Below are 21,014 nucleotides of genomic sequence, written 5' to 3'. Positions count from 1 at the left end.
TAGCCAGTTAGGTTTGGTAAATCTTAATCCCTCAAGTGCACTTTAACAAAGAAAACGTCTGTATTTGTTTTTTTAAAAGTTCATGCAAATTATTTTGGTCATATTGTTTTCCTTATCCTACCTCCTCAGATTTTCCTTGCTTCCTTACCTACCCAACATTATGCTATATCTATTTTTAAAAACATTCTTTCCCAACAAATACCACAGCACTTGGCAATCCAATAACAAATGATGAGCCTTCCAACCAAGCACATGCATACAAGTACTGTATTTGTGTATTTAGAAACAGGCATAAACATACCCGCACGTGTACATGCACGCACACGCACACACACAAACACACACCTATATAACAACAATTAATGAAAGTGAGGCCATATATTTGACAGAGAGCAAAAGAGAGGTATATGGGTGAGTTTGTAGCAAAAAAAAAAAAAAAACAGGAGAAATTATGCAATTTTAATCTGAAAGATAATAAATAAATTAGTGAAAGAAGCACCTCTTTCAAAAATAAAAAATAAAAACTCAGACAAAAAAATAAGACTAGGAGTCTTATTTGTCATCCAACTCCTACTCATCATTGTATCTGCTCTGGAGTGTGAGTGATATGTCCACTATCACTTCACTGAAAAAAAAACCAATCTTCCCTCACCCAGCATCTATCAATTACAAATAGCTTCTTGGCAGAGGACGCACCTGTTACTTTCTCCTCCTCGCCCGTGTTTTGTCAGGCATGAGCATGTGCAAGTGCTATACAGGATGCCACAGTGTTTGTAAGTTTGTATGCATATCTGTTCTGCTGTATGTGGAAAATGCTTGTTTCTTTTAAGCTGTCCACCATCTCTGGTTCTTAGACTCTTTCTACCCTCTCTACCCATACATCCCTGAGCGTTTAGGAAAGATTATGTTACAGACATCTCTTTAGAATGAGTACTCCAAAGTTCCTCATACTCTACATGTTTTCTAGTTGCGAGTCTCTTAGTTAATTACCATCTACTGCAAAAGAAGCTTCTATGATAACTGTTGAATGATAAACTACTCTATGGATATAACAATATGTCATCAGTGGTTATTTTTTTGCTACTTAAATTTGATACAATAATAATAGTAGATGTTTCCTACGTCCCGTGACATATGCAGTATGACTTTTTTTTCTTGATTAAGCAGCATGACGTATGGGATATATCTCAGTGAAAATGTATATATCCAATTTTATTTTGAGATCTTTTATAACATTTATGCCACTATTTCACCAGTGGGCAAATCTCAAAAGCAGGATTTTTTTTAAAGGTATCTTTCAGAGTTCATAATTGGGTAAGATTTATCATTACTTTTCTTCTCTGGTAGCCTGTATCACATCTTCTAGCATGAGGAATAATAAATAATAAAAGTGAAATTTTCACTTGAGGATTTTATGACATAAACATGTGGTACTTTTTAGGAATAATGCCTTCCTGACAATGTATAACCCCTAGCCTGTGACATAGTTACCTAACAATTTAAAGAGATGTAGCCAATTCCTGGCACTGGCATTTTTATTTTGTAGCATGCAATGTTTAGTTGGGGTGCCCCATATTTTAAGATATATATGTATATATATACTTATATTTATATATACATAGATGTGTGCATATATATACATATGTGAGTCTCTTTGTCACTCCATGTCTTTCTGTTTCTCTCTCTCTCTCTCTCTCTCTCTCTCTCTCTCTCTCTCTCGTGTGTGTGTGTGTGTGTGTGTGTATGTGTGTGTGTGTGTGTGTGTGTGTGTGTGTGTGTGTGTGTGTGTTTTAGGAGGCTTCAAAAGTAATCGTTAAAAAGGTTCTATGTGTTAGTTGTTCCTCCACGTATTCTCTTCTCCATTCTGCCCACCCATCCTCTTTCCTCTTCCTTGGATGATCCCTTCCCTCATCCTCACTTCTAAATGGCTATGTAACTTCTCTCAGTATTCTAAATAAAACATACATATCTAAAGGATAAAAACTAACATTCACACACCAGAAAAATTCAATGTTTATATTTCTGGATCTGGAAAAATGTATTGATACAAAGATTCACAGAGGTCAGGATGGCCTTGAATTTACTTTATAGCCTGAGACGATTGATCATAAGTTTCTGATTTGCCTCTCTTCACTGGAAGAACAGTTGTGTATCTCCATGCCAACTTTATCATTTTAACAGAGTAAGAGAGGATCACACCTAAGGTTTTCCTTTTCCTTGATTTTTGTTAAGCATTCTAATAAGCAGAGACATACATAAATCAGCATTTGCAGCACTGAATTAAACCTTAAAGTTTAAACATTTTTCTGTATCAGAAAAGCTGTATAGGGTGATTTGTATCCATACCCAAAGAACATAAAATATAGTGCTCTTAGAGGAAACTTTAAAAACAAACTCTTTCAGTAGGAATAAATAAGACCTGTCCTTTGTGGCAAATGTTGAAAGATAAAGGTAGTTTGATACTTTTGGTTATGCTCTGGTCATCCTCTTAGCAAGATCATACTTACCATGTAATTGCTTATATTTATCTTCATAATCACAAACACTAAATTTTGTTAATATTGTTATCTCAACCATAAGGAATACGATCTAAAACTTAAAGCTACTAATAGCAATTAAGAAATATTAACACTATTGGGCTACAGGCACCTAAATTTATGAATGGTGTTGCCATAACATTGTTTTTAATAATCTAACTTTAAGAAACTGGCAACACTTTATTGACATCAAGTAGGAAAAATCAAACGCCCAGTATTTACACAGTATGAAATGCCATTGAAACTCACTTGCTAATAATCATGGCAACATTAATTTACTGGTTTAAACTAGAGGAAAGATTTTTCCATGACTTTCCTAGAGGTGGAGAATGCTGAAAGCAGCATTCTTGTTTTCTTGCCTAGGTGTTTCCTGAAAAAAATCTGTACACTAATCCATTTTCTTTAGTGTCTTTCTGGTTAATATTTTATTAATTAACCAATACTCCCAAGTCTTTATTTCATTTTCTGTCATCCAAGTAAGATTTCTTGTTTGCCTTTGTAATCTAAAAAATCCATCATTGTGCACAAAAAAAAAATACACTAACAGAAGTCTAGAAAGTCTACTGTCTTTAGTTATCTTATTAAAATTCTTATTATTGTGGTTTTTTTTTACGTTGTCCATTGATACTAGGAAGCATTTGTAAATTCTCTGTTCTCTATTCATGATCTGTAATTGTAAAATTCTGTGTTCCTTGAAATAATTAATGCATGTTCTCTTTTCTCAGGCTCTCCATATCGAGACAAAATCACCATAGCAATTCTTCAGCTGCAGGAGGAAGGCAAGCTGCACATGATGAAGGAGAAATGGTGGCGGGGCAATGGCTGCCCAGAGGAGGAGAGCAAAGAGGCCAGTGCTCTGGGGGTGCAGAATATTGGTGGTATCTTCATTGTCCTGGCAGCCGGCTTGGTGCTCTCAGTTTTTGTGGCAGTGGGAGAGTTTTTATACAAATCCAAAAAAAACGCTCAATTGGAAAAGGTAAATGTCACATTTTTGCGATTTAAAACACTGATTTTTCTTCTGATAAAACACAAGTAATCTGTTTGCTTCTATTTTCAACCAAGAGAGATGCTTTGAGCTGTGGCTTTTAATTGTCTCATATCATTCATTCTATAACTAAAATATATATCTTGTGAAATATATCAGTATATTTCACAAAGACTCATGATCATCATCATAATCTTTAAATTTATTGATAAAATGTTTAATTGTCAGTTGCAGGAAAAATAGATATCAGTCTTATTTAGGACTAGGTAAAGAGCAACATATAAAGAGAAATATATATATGTATATATATGCATATATATATGTATGTGTATATTTATATTTGCTTTAAGTTCAGTGCTGTAAAGTTAATGAAAGGATATTGCTACTGAGGGAAGAAAAATCAAAAATGGTATTAAAAAAATATAAATGCTCTGCCCGAAACAATCTCAGGTTTTAAAAAAATAGCAATTTGAAGCTAGATAGTAAATACAATTTAACTGCAGTAGAATTACTCTCAGATTTTCTGGTTAGAACAATTTAGCTTGATTTATGAAAGCCATTACTAATTTTCCAAATTGATAAGTATATGTAAATATTGTAGTTTTGCCACTGCATATTTTTCTCTATCAGTCTTTTACTTAACTATTTTCAAACTATTTATGTAAATATGTAAAAACCACAAAAGTGTTAATATGATTTTTCTTTGTACTTAAATATATTTAGTCACTTGTGCAAATACTTTTGTATTCTAGTCTGAAAACTTTGTGATCACTTAACTTCTACATTTCTAGTTCTACAATTTCTTTGGTTCTATAAGAATCGAGAAAGACATGGAAATCCCACAGATAGCACACATTGCTTCTGTATGTTCAACTACATCTCAAGATTGAAATGAGCAGCATTCTTTCTATCTTCTAGTGCTGTGTTTAGTTTTCTGTATATAATCGTCTCGGTTTTTGTTTTAATAAATGTCTATTTTTCAATACTTAGTCCATGCCTAAGAGTGAGATTGTTTCTTTAGTATTAGAAAAGTTTATGAAGTTTTATTGTTAAAAATACAGAGCAGAAAAATGGTATTTAAAATTATAGTAGGAAATGGTAAAACATGTGAGATGCATTCTGCTAATATTCTTTGAAATGTACATACCAGAAATTATTTTTGTAAAAATACAGTTGACAAATATCTTCCTTTAGTTTGGATGATTTAATGTTATAAATTTTGACCCACTCTTGAGCCTTGAAATTTAAATATACAATGTCTTAAATTTTTACTTGATTATAGTACTTGACACCTTTTTAGTCATCTTTCACAAATGAATTTTTGATAACCCCATTTTGTCTGACATTGCCATGTGTAATTATTGAAAATTTCAGACATTGTTAGAACTTATGTTCTCACAACATTAAGGCTGTATAATTTTGGAAGCATGGCTAAGCCAAATTTGTTATGTTGATATAAGTTAGCTACTTGGAAGTATACTTTTGTTACTCTGGTCTTTTCTATGATGTGACAATGGGTTTGAAAGCAAATCAAAATGAGTAACCAAATTAAAAAAAACATCAAGATATTAAGAGACATTTTCAATAATTTGCCAAAACTGGTTTTTAGTTACTTAAAAAAAAAACAACCCATATTTATGAACGAGAATTGGGTTTTCTAGTGAGAGTGTGTAGCCATCCATGTGTAATGATTCTTTTAACTCTATCGTAGTATTAAAATAAAACAAATTGAATATAGACACTATTGGAATTGTACTGTAATTATCTCATTATCTCTAGATGTTTCTTCATTTGATTTACCTAAGATGTGTTCTTATATAATTAAAAAAATTATTATTTTCCATTAAAACTCAAGGAGTGTGGTTATTTAATTTTCAAAATATATCTACATGGCTGTTATTAACTCTAACGGATTCAGTTGAACTCTTCGAGATATCTGGCTTCAGAAATATGTGAACTTATTATAACTATTAAAAATTATGAAATAAATTAATATTAATTGATATGTGCTGGAGAACATTTGGGCATGATAACTGATTCTCACAGAATCTGCATTAATTTTATAATGGACCCAGTTTTCTCTAACTCTGCATAACCCAAAAGTCCCTGGTCATAGTTGCAGGGTTTCAGCTTCTCTCCAGTTTACTCATTCCTCCAATCACTTTAACAGATCTTCAGATTGCCAAGGTCTTACTTTTTATTTTGATTGGAATGAACATTACCTGTCATCCTTTGGATATTTCCACCAGTCATTTTAGGCCAGGCAGTTAGATTATATTGTGTAGAACAGTTTTCTCATCATACAAAGATGGTGTCTGGTCTCTTGACATGAGCTTGTTTTTGCGAGATATAGGATTTTTTCGTGATACTTGCTGTAATATAAAGAATATGATATGTATATTATTTTATGCCTAGGTGGCTGTATGTTGCATCGTTTAAAATATTCCTCCCCACATATGATACTTAGAAGGTGATTTTTCTCATACTAAACATGCTCAAACATTAAACCTATCTTTTTTTTATGAACCTACCCAATCACATCTGTTTTACTTCTGAACACATCGTTGCTTTAACATTTCTTATTTCAATATGAATATCTTTCTCTCAATCAGACTTTTCTCTCCTTTAGAAATAAAAACCTAATTCATACCACCCTTTAAAATCTCCAGAACCTTAATCAGTACCAATGCCAAATTTGATCTATGTACCTATGTATGTATCCATCTATTTATCTATCTATTATCTATGTATGTATGTATGTATGTATGTATGTATGTATGTATCTATCTATCTATCTATCTATCATCTATTTATTATCTATCTAATTTTTATGCATCTATGCATATATATGACATATATATCATTTCTCTATATCATTTAAATTAATAAAGAAGTTCATTATAGGAACCTATTTTCCAAAAAAATTGGGGATATTGTTGTTTTTATGTAATTCAATATATCAAACTAAACAATTATTAATTTATTAGTATTGATTCCTCCTGTTTAGTGTGATAATTTTGTTTTTGGTTTTATTTCTTCATTTTTCATGGAAAAAAATCTCTGGGTAGATCATGCAGAAGTTTAATATTATGATTAAGCACAATTCAGGATTTTACTGTGAACTATATCGATATATCAATATACATATATATTCCTACATTAATTAATTTATTATAAATTTGTCATTCCTATAGCTTAGATTTTGCTAATAACATTTAAAAGTTTTCTAATTAATATTTTTAAGAAAGCATATCTGCAGTGATCTGTTTTACAATGTTAAAACAGACAAGAAGCTGCAGTTCTATAATCAGTCCCTAAATGCTTCATTTTCAATTTTCCCTTCATCTTCACTCCCTCTACAATATTTAGTATTTTATGAAGGATAAGTGAGATATACTTATCTGAATGAGCTGTAATAAATAATGTAAGTAAATCTCAGTTAAATACAAGTTTGTGAACAGCTAATAGTATATGTAAATTTTGATCTATAAGAATAATAATAAAATTATGATAATAGATATCTTTAAACATAAAAATAAAATGCCTTTGACATATCATCTTCTAAAATATAAATTAAAACTAATTTGAAAACATATCTTTTCTTCTATCACTGACGTTTTAACATTAAACAAAAGGCAGGCAAGTTAAAAAGAAAGATGCATCAGAAAATGTGGACATTAATGATTTAAAAATAATAAATTATAAATTGTATCTTCAGATAACAACTGAATGGAATAATTCTCAAAATAACAAATTAAATATAGATATAAAGAGTAATTTTTATGTATTTTAACTTTTGATATAATCACCTTTATTCTTCCTTATATTCCAAAATTTGATTTGACCATTTGGAATGATATAAAAAATGTTTTGCTTATTCAAATAAATCATTTATAAGTAGGTACATTTTATTTTTAACTTAATTTTGCTTTATATTTTTGACTTTATATGTGTTGTCTGAAGTTTCAGTAACTATTAACGTGAATAAACATTCAAAGAAACCATTGCTCATCTGACAAATGTTCATGTGTATTAGGGCTGTGAATATATCCTTACAAAACTCCTCAGAGCTGTAGGCAAAAGCTTGGCAAAGAGAACGTTGATTCTCAGAAATGAAAAGATAATTCGGCAGCTAAGATTATCATTGGTCTTGAAGTGGACCTGGGTTCAGTACTAAGCATCTACATGGTGACTCATTATCATCTGTAACTCCACTTTTATTAGGATCCAATCTTTTCTTCTCTTCTTCATGGACACCACAAATGTACTGCACAAACTTATGTACATAAAAAAAACCTCACATGTGTAAAAAGTAACTACATAAAAAAATTGGAAGAATTTTGATTCTTTTAATTATGATGACTGGCTTTTATAAACACATTTGTAGCAAGTTAAATTTTTACAAAATTATCTCTAACATAATAATGTTTCTTAACTCAAGCATAAAATAACTTTTTAGCTATTTTGACATTGCCTTTCTTTCAAGAGAAGACATAATTCTGTGTTATGTTGCTTTTTAGCAAGAATAATAGAATAACAGTTTGTCATTTATTTAGTTAATATAAAGAAAGCACATTTCATTAGGAAGTTTTAAAAAATCCCCATACATTGTTTTATTATATACTCTGTACATAACTTACTGAATTTCTTGAAATAAAAATATAAAATAGTGCTAAAAATGTTAAGTTTATCATTTTTAGCATGGAACAAATAAAGTTTATGTGTCTGAAAACCAAAAGCTAAAAGTACATGTTCAGCTATTAAAATTATAATATATGTATTCTGCCATGAATACATGCACATGTTAACTTTTCACAACATGTTTGGAGTACACAGTATCTCAGAGCTATGAGAGACAATTGTTTTAGTCATACTCCACATAAGTCAATGTAGTTTTTGCTAAGAGAACACTGGCCAGGCTCAAACAAGAAATTTCTGTTATATTTTTCCAGTAAATCAAAACGAAATGTTTGTGTATACACAGAAAGTTACTTATAGTTTTTAAAATATATATAAGATGCATGTAAATATAAAAGGAAGAGGTCCAAGAAAAGTCAACTGCTCAGTTTGGTATCTGTTCAGAGGAAATCAGAGTTATTTAGCTTAAATTTGCAGGACAAAAGATCTTGAGTTTTTAACAGAAAAACATATTTCAAGCTGAGTGAATTAGATTTTATTGAAACCAAAACTAAAAACAGACTGTTCTCATATCTTTTTATATGAATTACTTTCAGAATTTTGAAGCATTGATGTAACAGAAGTAATTCTTTTTAAAGAATTTCCACATTGATAAAAACCTAACAATACAAAGAATCTATCCCTTCATTTACATTTTATAAGTTATACCTAAATAAAATATAAGCAACTGTACTTTTAAATTAATTTTTATTTTTTTAATTTAATTTAATTAATTTACTCGACCTTCCTATCATAGTTTCCACTCTCAGTGTTTCCCTATTATTACTTCCTGGCTATCAGCCCTTCCTTTCTTTCTCCTCAAAAAAGGTTCAGAGAAAGGGAGATTTCCTATGGATATTAACCTGCTTTTGTCATACCAAGTTGCAATAGGACTGGAGTGATCTTCTATTGTGGATAGGCAACACTGCTCAGTTAGGGGAAAAGGATCCAAAGGCAGACTAAACTGCTACATTTGGTGAAAGATATTCAACTGAATCTAAATTTTCAAAAGTGGCAGTTGTAGGATGAGAGTCAATAGAAGATATTTTAGTAGTAAAGTGTACAGTTCTTTAGAACTCAAGTTAAAAGTGTGAGTAAAATTGAATAAATGGTCCACTTGGCCTCATTTTTATGTCATAGTTTAGAAGTAGGCTGTTCTTTTGTCTCCTCAATGAAATACATAAGAACTAATGGATGGTTTTTAAAACTGTCTGTTATGTAAACACCAATTACATCAAAAAAGGACATCTGCCTTCATGTTCCTCTCTAATTGATAATAATAACCAACTTTCTTTATCACTATAAACTATATTCTAAAATTAAGGCTGAACCTTGATAAATGATCATTCTATCTTTTTTTAAGTGGCTATTGAGGTTTTAAAACATGGTTCTTCCTTTAGATTAAAAAATAAACCAATACCAAGACCCTTGAACTTATTATTGGCAGAAAGGAAATGTGCATTTTCATGGTTAGTAATGCTTTCCACAACCAGAGGGACTGTGCTGGCACTGTTTAAACCATGATCTCCTCTGGAAAATGTGTGTGTGTGTGTGTGTGTGTGTGTGTGTGTGTGTGTGTGTGATTATACATTTCTACCTTCCCTTTTTCTGCCCCAAATTGCCCCACATTCCCGTTACTCTCTTTCAAATTCATGGCCTTTTTAAATCTTTAATTGACATTACATAAATATATACATTTAATAGGTTTCTTTTTCAAAATATTTTCCTTATTTTAATATGAGTATGTATATCCATGGACCTGTTAGTGTGAATACAGGTATTCTTGGAGGTCAGACATTTGACCACCTTATGGTGGTCCTGGGAACTGAATTCAGGTCCTCTGCAAGATAAGGAAGCACTCTTAGCTGTTGAGTCATCTCTCCTGTTGACCTGTTTCTTGTTTCTTTTCCCCTGAAGTTGCATTTAGAACATGTATAAGATAGATTCTTAAAACTGGAAAAACACATTGAAGCCTTTGATCAACTCCCTTTTTAATTATTTCCATCACTAATGTTTTAAGGATTGGTTTTAGAAATTAAAAATTATATAGAAGCCCAAATCACATTTGTAAATGGGTTTATTTCTTAGGCTGTCTTTATTGAAAAAAGTGAATCAATATACAAGCTTATGAACTTATAAATAAAATGCTTTAAAGGGTGTGATCTGAGAGTCTGTCATTTCTTACATATATGCAAAGAAAGACATGTTAAGCATGATCTCACTCACATGTAGAAGCCAAGATTATTGATCAGCTGGAAGGTAAGGGTAGAACATGAGTTTCAGAAGCTGGGGAGTAGAAGCTAGGGAAAGAGGGGGGTGATTGAACGGTGGCTGTAAGGTTATGTAAGAACTATAAGGAGTTCTGGTGTCTCCCAGTTTTTATGTACAAGTATTGATGTTGTTTAAAAGTTAAAAATTTTAAATTAAAAAAGACCATACTTAATAAGAACCAGGCTTTTTCATTTAGCTGTACTATGAAAGTCACTTGTTATTTTAATATCACTGTTAACAATGATAAAGTCGGCACATCTTATCTACTTCAGCTTGGTAACAGAAGCTTCCTGAGCCTACATCCTGGTTGTGTGGCTGGGACTATTAGCAGGAATGTGACGATCCACGCTTTTCTTCTTAAAAAGCATCCATTGCTGTATTGACTAAAAAGCACCTGTGGCTTCTTGCCTTTATGTATTGCTTGTACAACTTTAAGTAAAGAAAAAGTAACAATACGGAGTAGTGGTGTACTTTTATCAGTTTGATTATACTTGAAAAATTTAATATAAAATGGGTAAATTTCTGAGGTTATTATATACTTGCTATTATATTTATCACTACGCCTACTATTATAGAACAACCCAGGTTGAGTGTAGTATTCACTATTGTTTAATGTCCTGACAGCTATATTTCATTTTCGTATGTTTTTGTTTGATTTATAACTACAGTGTGCAAGAAAGAAAGATTACTAAGAAGAGAATCTAGGTAAATGTTCAGTTGGTCATGAACTCAATGAAGAAGGAGGCTACTTGTGTGTTTCAGGATTTGCAGATCTCTGATACTATGGAAGTGTCAACCTGAGATCTACAACTTGAGTCTTTAAGGCTTAGTTTTATTTCCTATAAAACTAGAAGTTATGCAAAGTATCTCTCAAAAACCGATGTGTAAATTTTCCTCTGACAAAGCTTTTGTAAATATTTGAGCAGTTTCAAAAAGTTGCAGTAACACTAAATATTGACATCAAATTTGATATAATGTTTGAACATCTCAGTGTTTTAGCTAGTAATTTGTACTTTTAGTGACTTCTCTATTGTGTTATATTATACCTTAGGTCAATTAACTTGTGGTATATAAAATATTAAGTGTTTGATATATCTTTAAGGGCTGTCAATTATAGTTAGATAAATTAGGGGAAAATTTTGACTAAGGAGTCACATTAAATGACATTTATTTTTCTTGCACCAAGATTTCTAAAAATTATTATATAACATTTACATGTTTTATTATACATTTTCTGTTTTTATTCAGTTTTTGCTTAATGTGATATAATTTCCTGTGACTGATCTCAATGACCATTTTGACTGTATATGTCACCATTCTTGAGTAAATACCTAATAAAACCAGAACTTAATTGGAAAATGTCAATGGATAATTTGTCTATCTATAATTTGGCATCAAATAGTTTAAGTGACAAACACAAACAAAACATTTTGATTGATCTTTAGTGTCTCAGAGATGCTCAACAATCTTTCTCAAGATGTTTAATTCCTTTAGGCAAAATGACTGTAAGTACTTTTCAATGAAAAGTAGAATACTGTTTAGTTACATTATTACTCTTAAGGAATAGGACAGCAGGTCACATAAATTATAGTTTGTTAGTAAAACATACCATATGATTATTCTTGTTCAGAGCGCAAATACATGTATTTAACAAGGATTAATAAACTTTAATTTGTAAACTAAGGAACTAATTCCTTTTTATCAGTTTCTAGTTTATGCATAAACTTCAAATATGTCAGTGTTCTGTATGGAGCATATTTATAGGTAGATCAAAGCTTTCATTTCCAGGGATGTGTAAATAACAGGTTGATTCATTCAATGTAGTGAATTTTATAAGGATTTTTACTTATTTTAATGCAATTATACATGCTAACGGCTCAAAGATTTAAATTTTCATTTTCAGGAATCTTCTATTTGGTTAGTGCCACCATACCATCCAGACACTGTTTAGTAAACTTTTGAAACTTTCTAAAAGAGGTTTTTAATGATGGTTAGTATCCTTGTGCCTTTCTTTTCCTTTTTGTAGTCTGTTACCTTAATGTGGAGAAACATTTTACTGTTGTTTACCCTCTAAGGAACTTCCCACACTGAAGAACACACCTCATGGGTTCACCCCAACAAAAGGGTTTGAAAGGCAAGGTACTTTTCTGTCCCTCTGCCTGACTCCTTTTCTCCCTCTTTACCTCCACTCATCCTTCTCTTTCCTGTCACTCTTTCTCTTGTTTTTTAATGACAGTCTAGGAAAGTCATTTTAGGTGTACATGAGTATTTTAAAGACATTTCAAATTAAAATAAGAAAAAAATCCCAATCCATATTTAGAACTACCTGTCTCTCTTGAGTGATATGAAATTAAAGCTAAATTTAAACATCCTCATAATTTTTTTCAGCACAGACTCAAAGAATAAAGGCTCATAAAATCTGTGTGGTTTTCACTGAAGACAGATCTGCTTGGAGAATTTGTAACTGAAGTAGATAAGGACAGGTTAAAATGTCAAGAAATGAATGAAATTTAATCTGAAATTTAGTTCCAAATTTATGGTTAGCAGACATTGGAATAAGAAAACAGAAAAGAAAATCTGTCTCGCAGTGAATTTATTCATAAACGAAACTATCTTACTGGTAATAGCACACTGAGAGGTAAAGAAAGTACTGGAAAATTTCAGCTCATTCAGAGAGAAAATTAACAACATTGGTATTTTCAAATTATATAATAAAACCCACAGATTGATTAAAAGTTATTTGATAAAAATTTTGTCTATTTCATACTTGACTTTCATTAGAAATGAGGGTTACAGTTCACAGCTTTCATATGGTTCTAAAATGTATAAACACTAGTTAAGATAATTTAATATTACAAGAGACAAAAATAAAAATTAAATATTTAATTGAAGTAGGATTTTATTTATGCTTTATATTAATATCCTAAATTTGATCCTATATGATATTACCTGAAAATTTTTTCTATGCATTAATGGATAATCTGAAGCAAGCACTATATACCAAGAATTCTTTCTAGCAGAAGTTATATGCACATTGGTGTTTTTCCCATGGAAACAAGCTAGTTAGCTTATTCTTTTAACACAAAAATTAATGTTTCCACTTTGTCTTGTTATAAACTTATATGATCAAATAGGCTGAGGTTAAGATTGCAAATGGTGCTAAATGTTAGTTGATATTTAGAAACTCTGTATGAAATAAAGCCATCTTTCAAACGATTTAAATACATTCACATTTTAAACCATCTTTAAATGTCAATGGGATCAACATCTAACCTTGTTATAATAACTGTATTATATTAATTGATTCTTCTATTAAATGTTTCAACAGAAAGTCAAGACTATCTTACCTCAAGACAATGTATTCCTTCCCCTTTTGGAATCAGATTTTTCCATTTCTACCGTGTTGTCATCATCACCATCTTCATCATCATTATCATCATGTTGTTAATAAATACATCTAATAGAAGGTATTAAGCAATAAGCAACACCATTCCAATGTACCAGCTGGCAGTGGCATATAGAGTTTTGAATTAAAATATGTCATGAATCTCAAAGGCTCTAATTTAACACATAATAAATAATGCCAAGCAATAATTCTATAGTGCATGGGGGGGGAGGGCAATCATTACTAGCATTTAATCTTCACCCATTACAAGTGCTAATACATTAATTGTTTTACTTATTCAAAGTTATTAAAGTCTTGAAGTTTTCTATTGTGTTTTATGATGCTTCTAATTGGAAGCAAAGCTTATGCAATTTAGAAGCACTGTTTAATAAAAAGGTACTGGAGTCCTGTGTAGCTATGGTTAGCCATGTTGCTGTCTGAAGAGCATGCATGTGCAAAAGCAACAAGAGCTCAGTAGCTTGTTTTCACTTCAGTGAGAGTGAAACCCTGAAAACCTAGAGACTAGAGAGAAAAGAATAAGAATTAGAGCAACACACTGGGGAGGGGAGCAGCAATAAAGCAAAATTGAATTGAAATGTAGGCTGTGCAAGGAGTTTCCTGAACGAAACCTGAATTTTATGCTGAGGCAATAAATAAGTTAGATCCCCATTAAGCTTTAAAGTACTCAGCACAGCATGTTCAAGAACAAGAAGTCAGAGAGGATGGGGATGGACACCCAAGTAGAGAGTGATGTGTGAAGAGAAGAAAACCATGCAGAAAAACAGCAGGAGCATAGGTCATGACAAGAAGACTGATCCAGAGAATTCTTCATGGAAGAAAACAGAAAGATTTGAACTGTTTCTTATGTGATGAAAAACATTGATAGAAAAGACCTCAGCTCTTCTACTACCTTTACCCGTTAAGTTTCAGCAGAAGAGAAACAAGTTAAAGAACCTACCAGAAAGTGAGGATATGGCCATGAAGTAATACAAAGTTTTAGAACTATGTCTAAACCACTGAATGATGGACAGACTGTTTTACTGTGTGTAGGCAGCTGCAATTTGCATTTTCTCTGAGTTATTTTACACCAACACACTGAGATCTAAATAATTTGTAATAACAGTTTGAGTGTCGCAAACTACTATACACTCAAAAGGTTTTTAAAACATCAGAAACATACACTATATTCTTTTTTATCCCATATCCTAAGATGATAAATTGCAAAACAGCATGAGGAAACTCAATAGTGTGTCTCAAAATACCCATTTTTAATCTCATCATGTTTCATATCATTTTTAGAGTAATAAATATCCATAAATGTCTAACTTTGTATACTGTGTACATTTTTGGTTTTTGTACAGAAGATTCTAATTATAGTCTCATCCCATCTGAACTTTCATCTATAGTATGTAGTTGGATCAGGGATCTGCTCTCTGTGTCTCTTAATCAAATGAGGAAAGAGATTAATAAAAATTATTTTGCATAGTGAGTTTAATATGAATAGTGAGATGCTGAACTAACAAGCCTGTTATGTATACAGAATTGGTGGAAAATCATAGTATTATCCTATCCACATGGGATAAACTATTTTCATCTTTCCATTATGAAGACATTGATGATAAATTACAAAAAATGTTTGTAAATAATGTGTTGAAAATGTGACCAGTTCCCATTTCATGATTGTACTATATATGTTTCTAGTCACTGTCATTGTTATATAGATATAATAATAACATAACTTGTAAATAAATTCCACATTTTATGTTTATATTTTGTTTGTCTGAGTGCCATTTTTGTTGTTTTGATATATATACAGTAGAGAAAAAATGTTTAGAGAAAATTTGTGTATCTCATCTTCTGACCTGAAAAATACACCTTTTATATTATGATTCCTTAGAAAACACTATTGAGTACCTGGTAGAGATTTGTTTGTGTTTAAATTTTAAAGTAGACATCTATATAACGCTTAATAAACGTACATATCATCATAAGAAAATCCAATTCAATCTATTTGAATAATAAAAATTAATGAAGAGTTTATTTCATTTTGAGGTGGCAGATTTCGTTAAACTATCCCATGTGTTGTAATATTCTCATTTTTGTATGTCATGTATTATAATATAATACTTTGTTATGATCATCATGAAATACTATAAATGTTTTAGGCTGGCATGCTGGCCAGTCTGTCAGACTGATGTTACATTATGTCCATCTATAACTTTTGTAATGTCAATCTCTCTGTGTTCTTCTGTAGAGGTCCTTCTGTAGTGCTATGGTGGAAGAGCTGAGAATGTCCCTGAAGTGCCAGCGTCGGCTCAAACATAAGCCACAGGCCCCAGTTATTGTGAAAACAGAAGAAGTTATCAACATGCACACATTTAACGACAGAAGGTTGCCAGGTAAAGAAACCATGGCATGAAGCTGGGAGGCCAATCACCCAAGCACAAACTGTCGTCTTTTTTTTTTTTTTCCAAACAATTTAGCGAGAATGTTTCCTGTGGAAATATGCAACCTGTGCAAAATAAAATGAGTTACCTCATGCCGCTGTGTCTATGAACTAGAGACTCTGTGATCTAAGCAGTTTCAGTGATCAGACTTGATTTACAAGCACCGTGGATCAACCAAGTTACACGGGGTTACACTGTTTATCATAGGTTCCTCCCTTCCTTTGAGTGAATGTTACATGCAAATGTTGTGGCTGGTTTCAAATGCAGTCCAGGGAGAAACTGCTGGTTCCTTCTGAAGCTCAGCTGTCGTCAGGAGATGGAATGCCGGTGCCCAAAAGGGTAACCAATAAAAATGCCATAAAAATTTTAAAAAAATGCGTGAGATCGGCAAAAATTATAGTGTTACAAGAAACAGTACAGTCCCATGGTCACCAACACAATAGAGGTGATAATGTTACTAGCCCCCAATACTCAGTAAAATCGTCATCTGAATAGATAATATGTGTTCATAGAATGTGAAAAAAAATGTAATGCGAGACACACCAGTATCAATAGAAGTGGAACTGAAGGCAGAACATCATCAGTTACTTTTCTTTTTCAATAGTCTGTGTCATGGATTGTGATATAGATGGCAATTATCAAGCCAATAATTTTTTTTCTGAAAATACCTATGGCAAATATTTTAATAGGCAACTTGCTCCCACAAATCCCTACTCTAACCTCCCCCAGAAATATAAAAGGAACCATTGGTTTAGAGGTTGGTATGTAAGAGATGATGTTTTGCAAGCCTTGTCGTGCATTGTAAACAGGGCTCAGTGTTACTGGTTACAGGGAAGACTGAAGCTTTCACCCTGACATTCTGAAATGTCAACCGAAACTCTCCTTCCTCCTGTAAAGGACCTTGATGGGGCAGATTCCATTGATCAAAGAATGGGGACTTGTCACCTATACAATGGTACGTGACAGAACTTTGAGGTGGACTGCATTTAATAATAGTCACAATGTTAAAAGAACAAAATTCTTGAGCAGTTTTTTTTTTTGTTTTGTTTTGTTTTCAAAAAATGTTCAGGTTTATTTGTGGAAATGCAAGATTTCTATGAAAATAGTTTTTGTATGGAAATTTTTGTAATACTTTTTATCAACAAAATAAGAACACATGTTTCTGTCAGGGGTGTGAGGTCAAGCATGAACGGTAGTGCGTGTGCACCACCAACGTTTGGTGAAAACTATTTTTATCAAGAAAAAGGAATCATAGAAGAGAAATATTTTCAAGTTAGATACTATAAAAGCTAGGTGCACTACCACCACGGCTTGTCGCGCCACACCCCTGAGTCCCACAAGGTGGATAACATATTGTAATGAACAGTTGTGTGTAAAATGGCAAAAGACACAGACCTCTTGACAACATTGTGAAAACAGTTGAGTGCACACAGTTTGCTGTTTGAATCCAATGCACAAAAATTTTACAAAAATCCATTAAAATTATGTCCGTTTTAATTTCAGCTCTGGCTTTGATTTTTCTCTTGCATGTGTAAATGAATGTAACATGTGCTTTTGTATAGAAAGTGTACAGTAGGAGGACTTAGGAGCTCAAAGTTATCTTCCCAATTTCCAGCATAAAGGAAATGGACAACCTGGAGTTGCTTCTCTCTCTTTCCCTGTCTCTCTGTCTTTCTCTTTGTCTCTGCCTCTCAGTTTCTCTCTCTCTCTCTCCCTCTCTCTCTCTCTCTGCCTCTATCTCTCTCTCTGTCTCATTTACACACACACACACACACACACACACACACACACACACACTGTTGTTAGAATTAGGGTAGCTGGAATAAGAAAATGATTGAAGAGACAGCAATCTCCATCTTACCTCATTTATAACTGGAAATTGACTAAGTTCATTTTACTGTGCTATGCTATGGAATGGTCACTTATCTATTTGAAGTTCAACTCATATCCAATTTCAGAATTTTCTGTGCACGGATAATTCAGTAAATGTCAACAGAGGGACAAAAAGAGAAAAGTTCAGAATTAATAAGTAATTTTAGATCCTAACACATTAATAGAAACTGCAAAACACAAGCTATAACAGTTTTGTTTTGAAAATCAAATCTGTAAGATTCAATTGATTTTCCTGATTAATTAATTAAGTCCAAGTATGTAATTATAATTGGAACTTCTGACAGAATACCACTGGAAAAGTTTCTATAAAGTATTTCTTAAAATAGTAAAAATTACATAATCAAATTGTCTCAGTTTAATTAAGATTTATACATGTGAGTACTTTAAATATTTTTGGGCTATGACTATTATCAGATTTCAATGATTATTTTGTTCAAGCTACAAATGTAATTATACAAATCACTGCTAAGTAGCAGTACTAATGTATTTACTGGTAAGCAAGTTTAAATAATGAAACTGTAAAGTGTTCAGATTATTAAGATGCTGTTTTTAATAAACAAATTTTAAATTTTCAGAGAATATGAATTTGTAAAGTAACAAAAATCTTCAATTTTAATATTACAGGGAAATTCCATGAATATTTAGAATCTGACACATATAGAATTTGCACATTCAATGAGAAACTGTCAAAAACTATCACTTGAAGCAACTCATTTAATAAATAAGAACTTTCACTAAGCAATTCTTTAATATGTTTTAAAGATATAATTTTAAGCATTTGAAAATCTCATGTATGTAGATATGCAAACTCTTTAATTAGTCATATTTTAATTTAATTTAAAAGCTTTAATTTCAATTTATTACTGAATTTAATAATCCAAAACATTGGGCATAAAATTACAATTTTATTGTTAAACAGTCAGAAGATAATGACTTTGAATTTCAGTAAAATTTGATAATGATTTTATTGAAAAATTGAGTTCTTAAATATGTAACAACCTTACTAGATTTTAACTTTATAAATAATATTAGATATTTATAATATATATTCTTTTACATTCTAATTCTAATTAATATTTCATATATATAAGCACTTACTTATTCCAAAACATCTGACCATAATATAGATATTACTAATTTTAATTATAATAAACCTTCAATTACTTTCACACATAATATTAAACAATAAAAAAAAACCCCTCTAGGTTGGAAGTGTATGAGAGTCCTCGCCATGTTCTAGAGGAACAATCAAAAGCAAAGAGAAGATACCACCTGTTCTAGGCAACATCAGAACCTATGACTTGAAAGGATGAATGGACTTCAGCTATACAAACTAACAATGATGGACACACCAGGGGTTTATGTTCACATTTACTACAATTGAATAATCAGTATCTCTATGGGATCACCAAAGAAACACACATACTTACCACTGAACAACCCTTACCTTTATGGGAGCACAAGAGAAATATAGTCTAGTTTACAAATGTATGAAATGAAGAAGAATAGTTTATTGATGGCAATGTTTCAGATATTTTGTTGCTCACTTATACATGTATATAAGTGGATATGTAATCAAAATACAAAACCCCATGGCACTCTTCTTGAATAGTATATATGTGAAACATTGTTGGTTTCAAAATGTTTAAGGATCATGACACCTTTTAATGTCTGTTTACTTTGAAATATATTGTAATTGCAGAAAAGTGCATACGCAAGGCATATATACAGATAATTGTTACGAGTCATTTTAGTTTTAGCCACAGTTATTGTGCCATTTAACCCAGGCTTAATGAAGGTCTTCTGACTTGCTGATAATATTTTCAGGGAAGAAGTTACAGTACTCTTTGATAATGAAATGTATAATAAATTCATTTGTGTTTGGCTATGCCAATAGAGTGTATGCAGCATTGTAGAGAAACAGTCTTGGGATTTTTGTGTCAGCTTTCAAAGGTAGAATCATAGCAATAAGAACTTTGGATGTGCCTGTCCTACTGAAATGTATACAAAATTTGAATCACTCTCCTCCACTGTGAGCTGAAAGGTGACCAGATCTGCAAGCGTGTATAATCATAAAGTCTTCCCCTTGTCTTCTGGTGATAGTATTTACCTCACTGCAAATTCTAATGTAATGGTTATTCTATTTCTCTTAAAATATGTCATTTACTTAGTTGATTTTTTTCTCAAGTTTTGGTGGGTTTATAGAAATGCTGAATAGGCTCAATGGGTTTTAGAAATTTTATGTCTATTTAGTCTACTCTAGTCTGTAATTGACTATGCATTGAATCTTAGCTGAACATTAGTTCCTTGTAAACTTTGAAGGTTTTCCACTATTTCTGCTCTCTTTCTCCTCACCTAGTTCTCCTTCTCTTCCTCAATTTCCATCTCTTTCCCCAACTCTACATCCTTTGTGTGTGTGTATGTATGTGTGTGTGTGTGTGTGTGTGTGTGTGTGTGTGTGTGTGTGTGTGTACACTCATGCTTGTTTTTTTTCTTATCTCCTCCTCTAATGTTTAGACTACTATGGAAAACCTCAAGTCACAGACAATCAGTCACAGGTCACACAGTTTGTTGGAATTCATTTTCTCCTCCTCCTTCTTCTTCTTCTTCTTCTTCTTCTTCTTCTTCTTCTTCTTCTTCTTCTTCTTCTTCTTCTTCTTCTTCTTCTTCTTCTCCTCCTCCTCCTTCTCTTTTTCATCTTTCCTTCTTCTCCCTCCTCTCCTTCACCTTCTCCTCCCTCTCTTCTTCTCCTTCTTCCTCCTTCTTTTGCTTTTTCTCTTTTTGTTCATCTTCCTCCTGTGTCTCTATCTCTCTGTTTC

At 31.9% G+C, this 21,014-nt stretch overlaps 1 protein-coding gene across 1 annotated transcript in view; it reads left to right on the top strand.

The window, feature by feature from the left end:
• The window catches only part of Grik2 (glutamate ionotropic receptor kainate type subunit 2), a 697,720-nt gene extending 681,395 nt beyond the window's left edge, over positions 1-16,325 (top strand). The window contains 2 exon segments of the mRNA NM_019309.2: positions 3,263-3,513; positions 16,110-16,325. Of these exon segments, the coding sequence (NP_062182.1) occupies positions 3,263-3,513; positions 16,110-16,274 (416 nt within the window). The 3' untranslated portion in view covers positions 16,275-16,325.
• Positions 16,326-21,014: the final 4,689 nt, after the last annotated feature.

This window comes from Rattus norvegicus, chromosome 20 (genome assembly GCF_036323735.1).
Source record: "Rattus norvegicus strain BN/NHsdMcwi chromosome 20, GRCr8, whole genome shotgun sequence".
In the NCBI taxonomy this organism is placed as follows: domain Eukaryota; kingdom Metazoa; phylum Chordata; class Mammalia; order Rodentia; family Muridae; genus Rattus; species Rattus norvegicus.
Note: the sequence above shows the minus strand (reverse complement) of the source record. Positions and strands in the feature narration are given on the sequence as shown.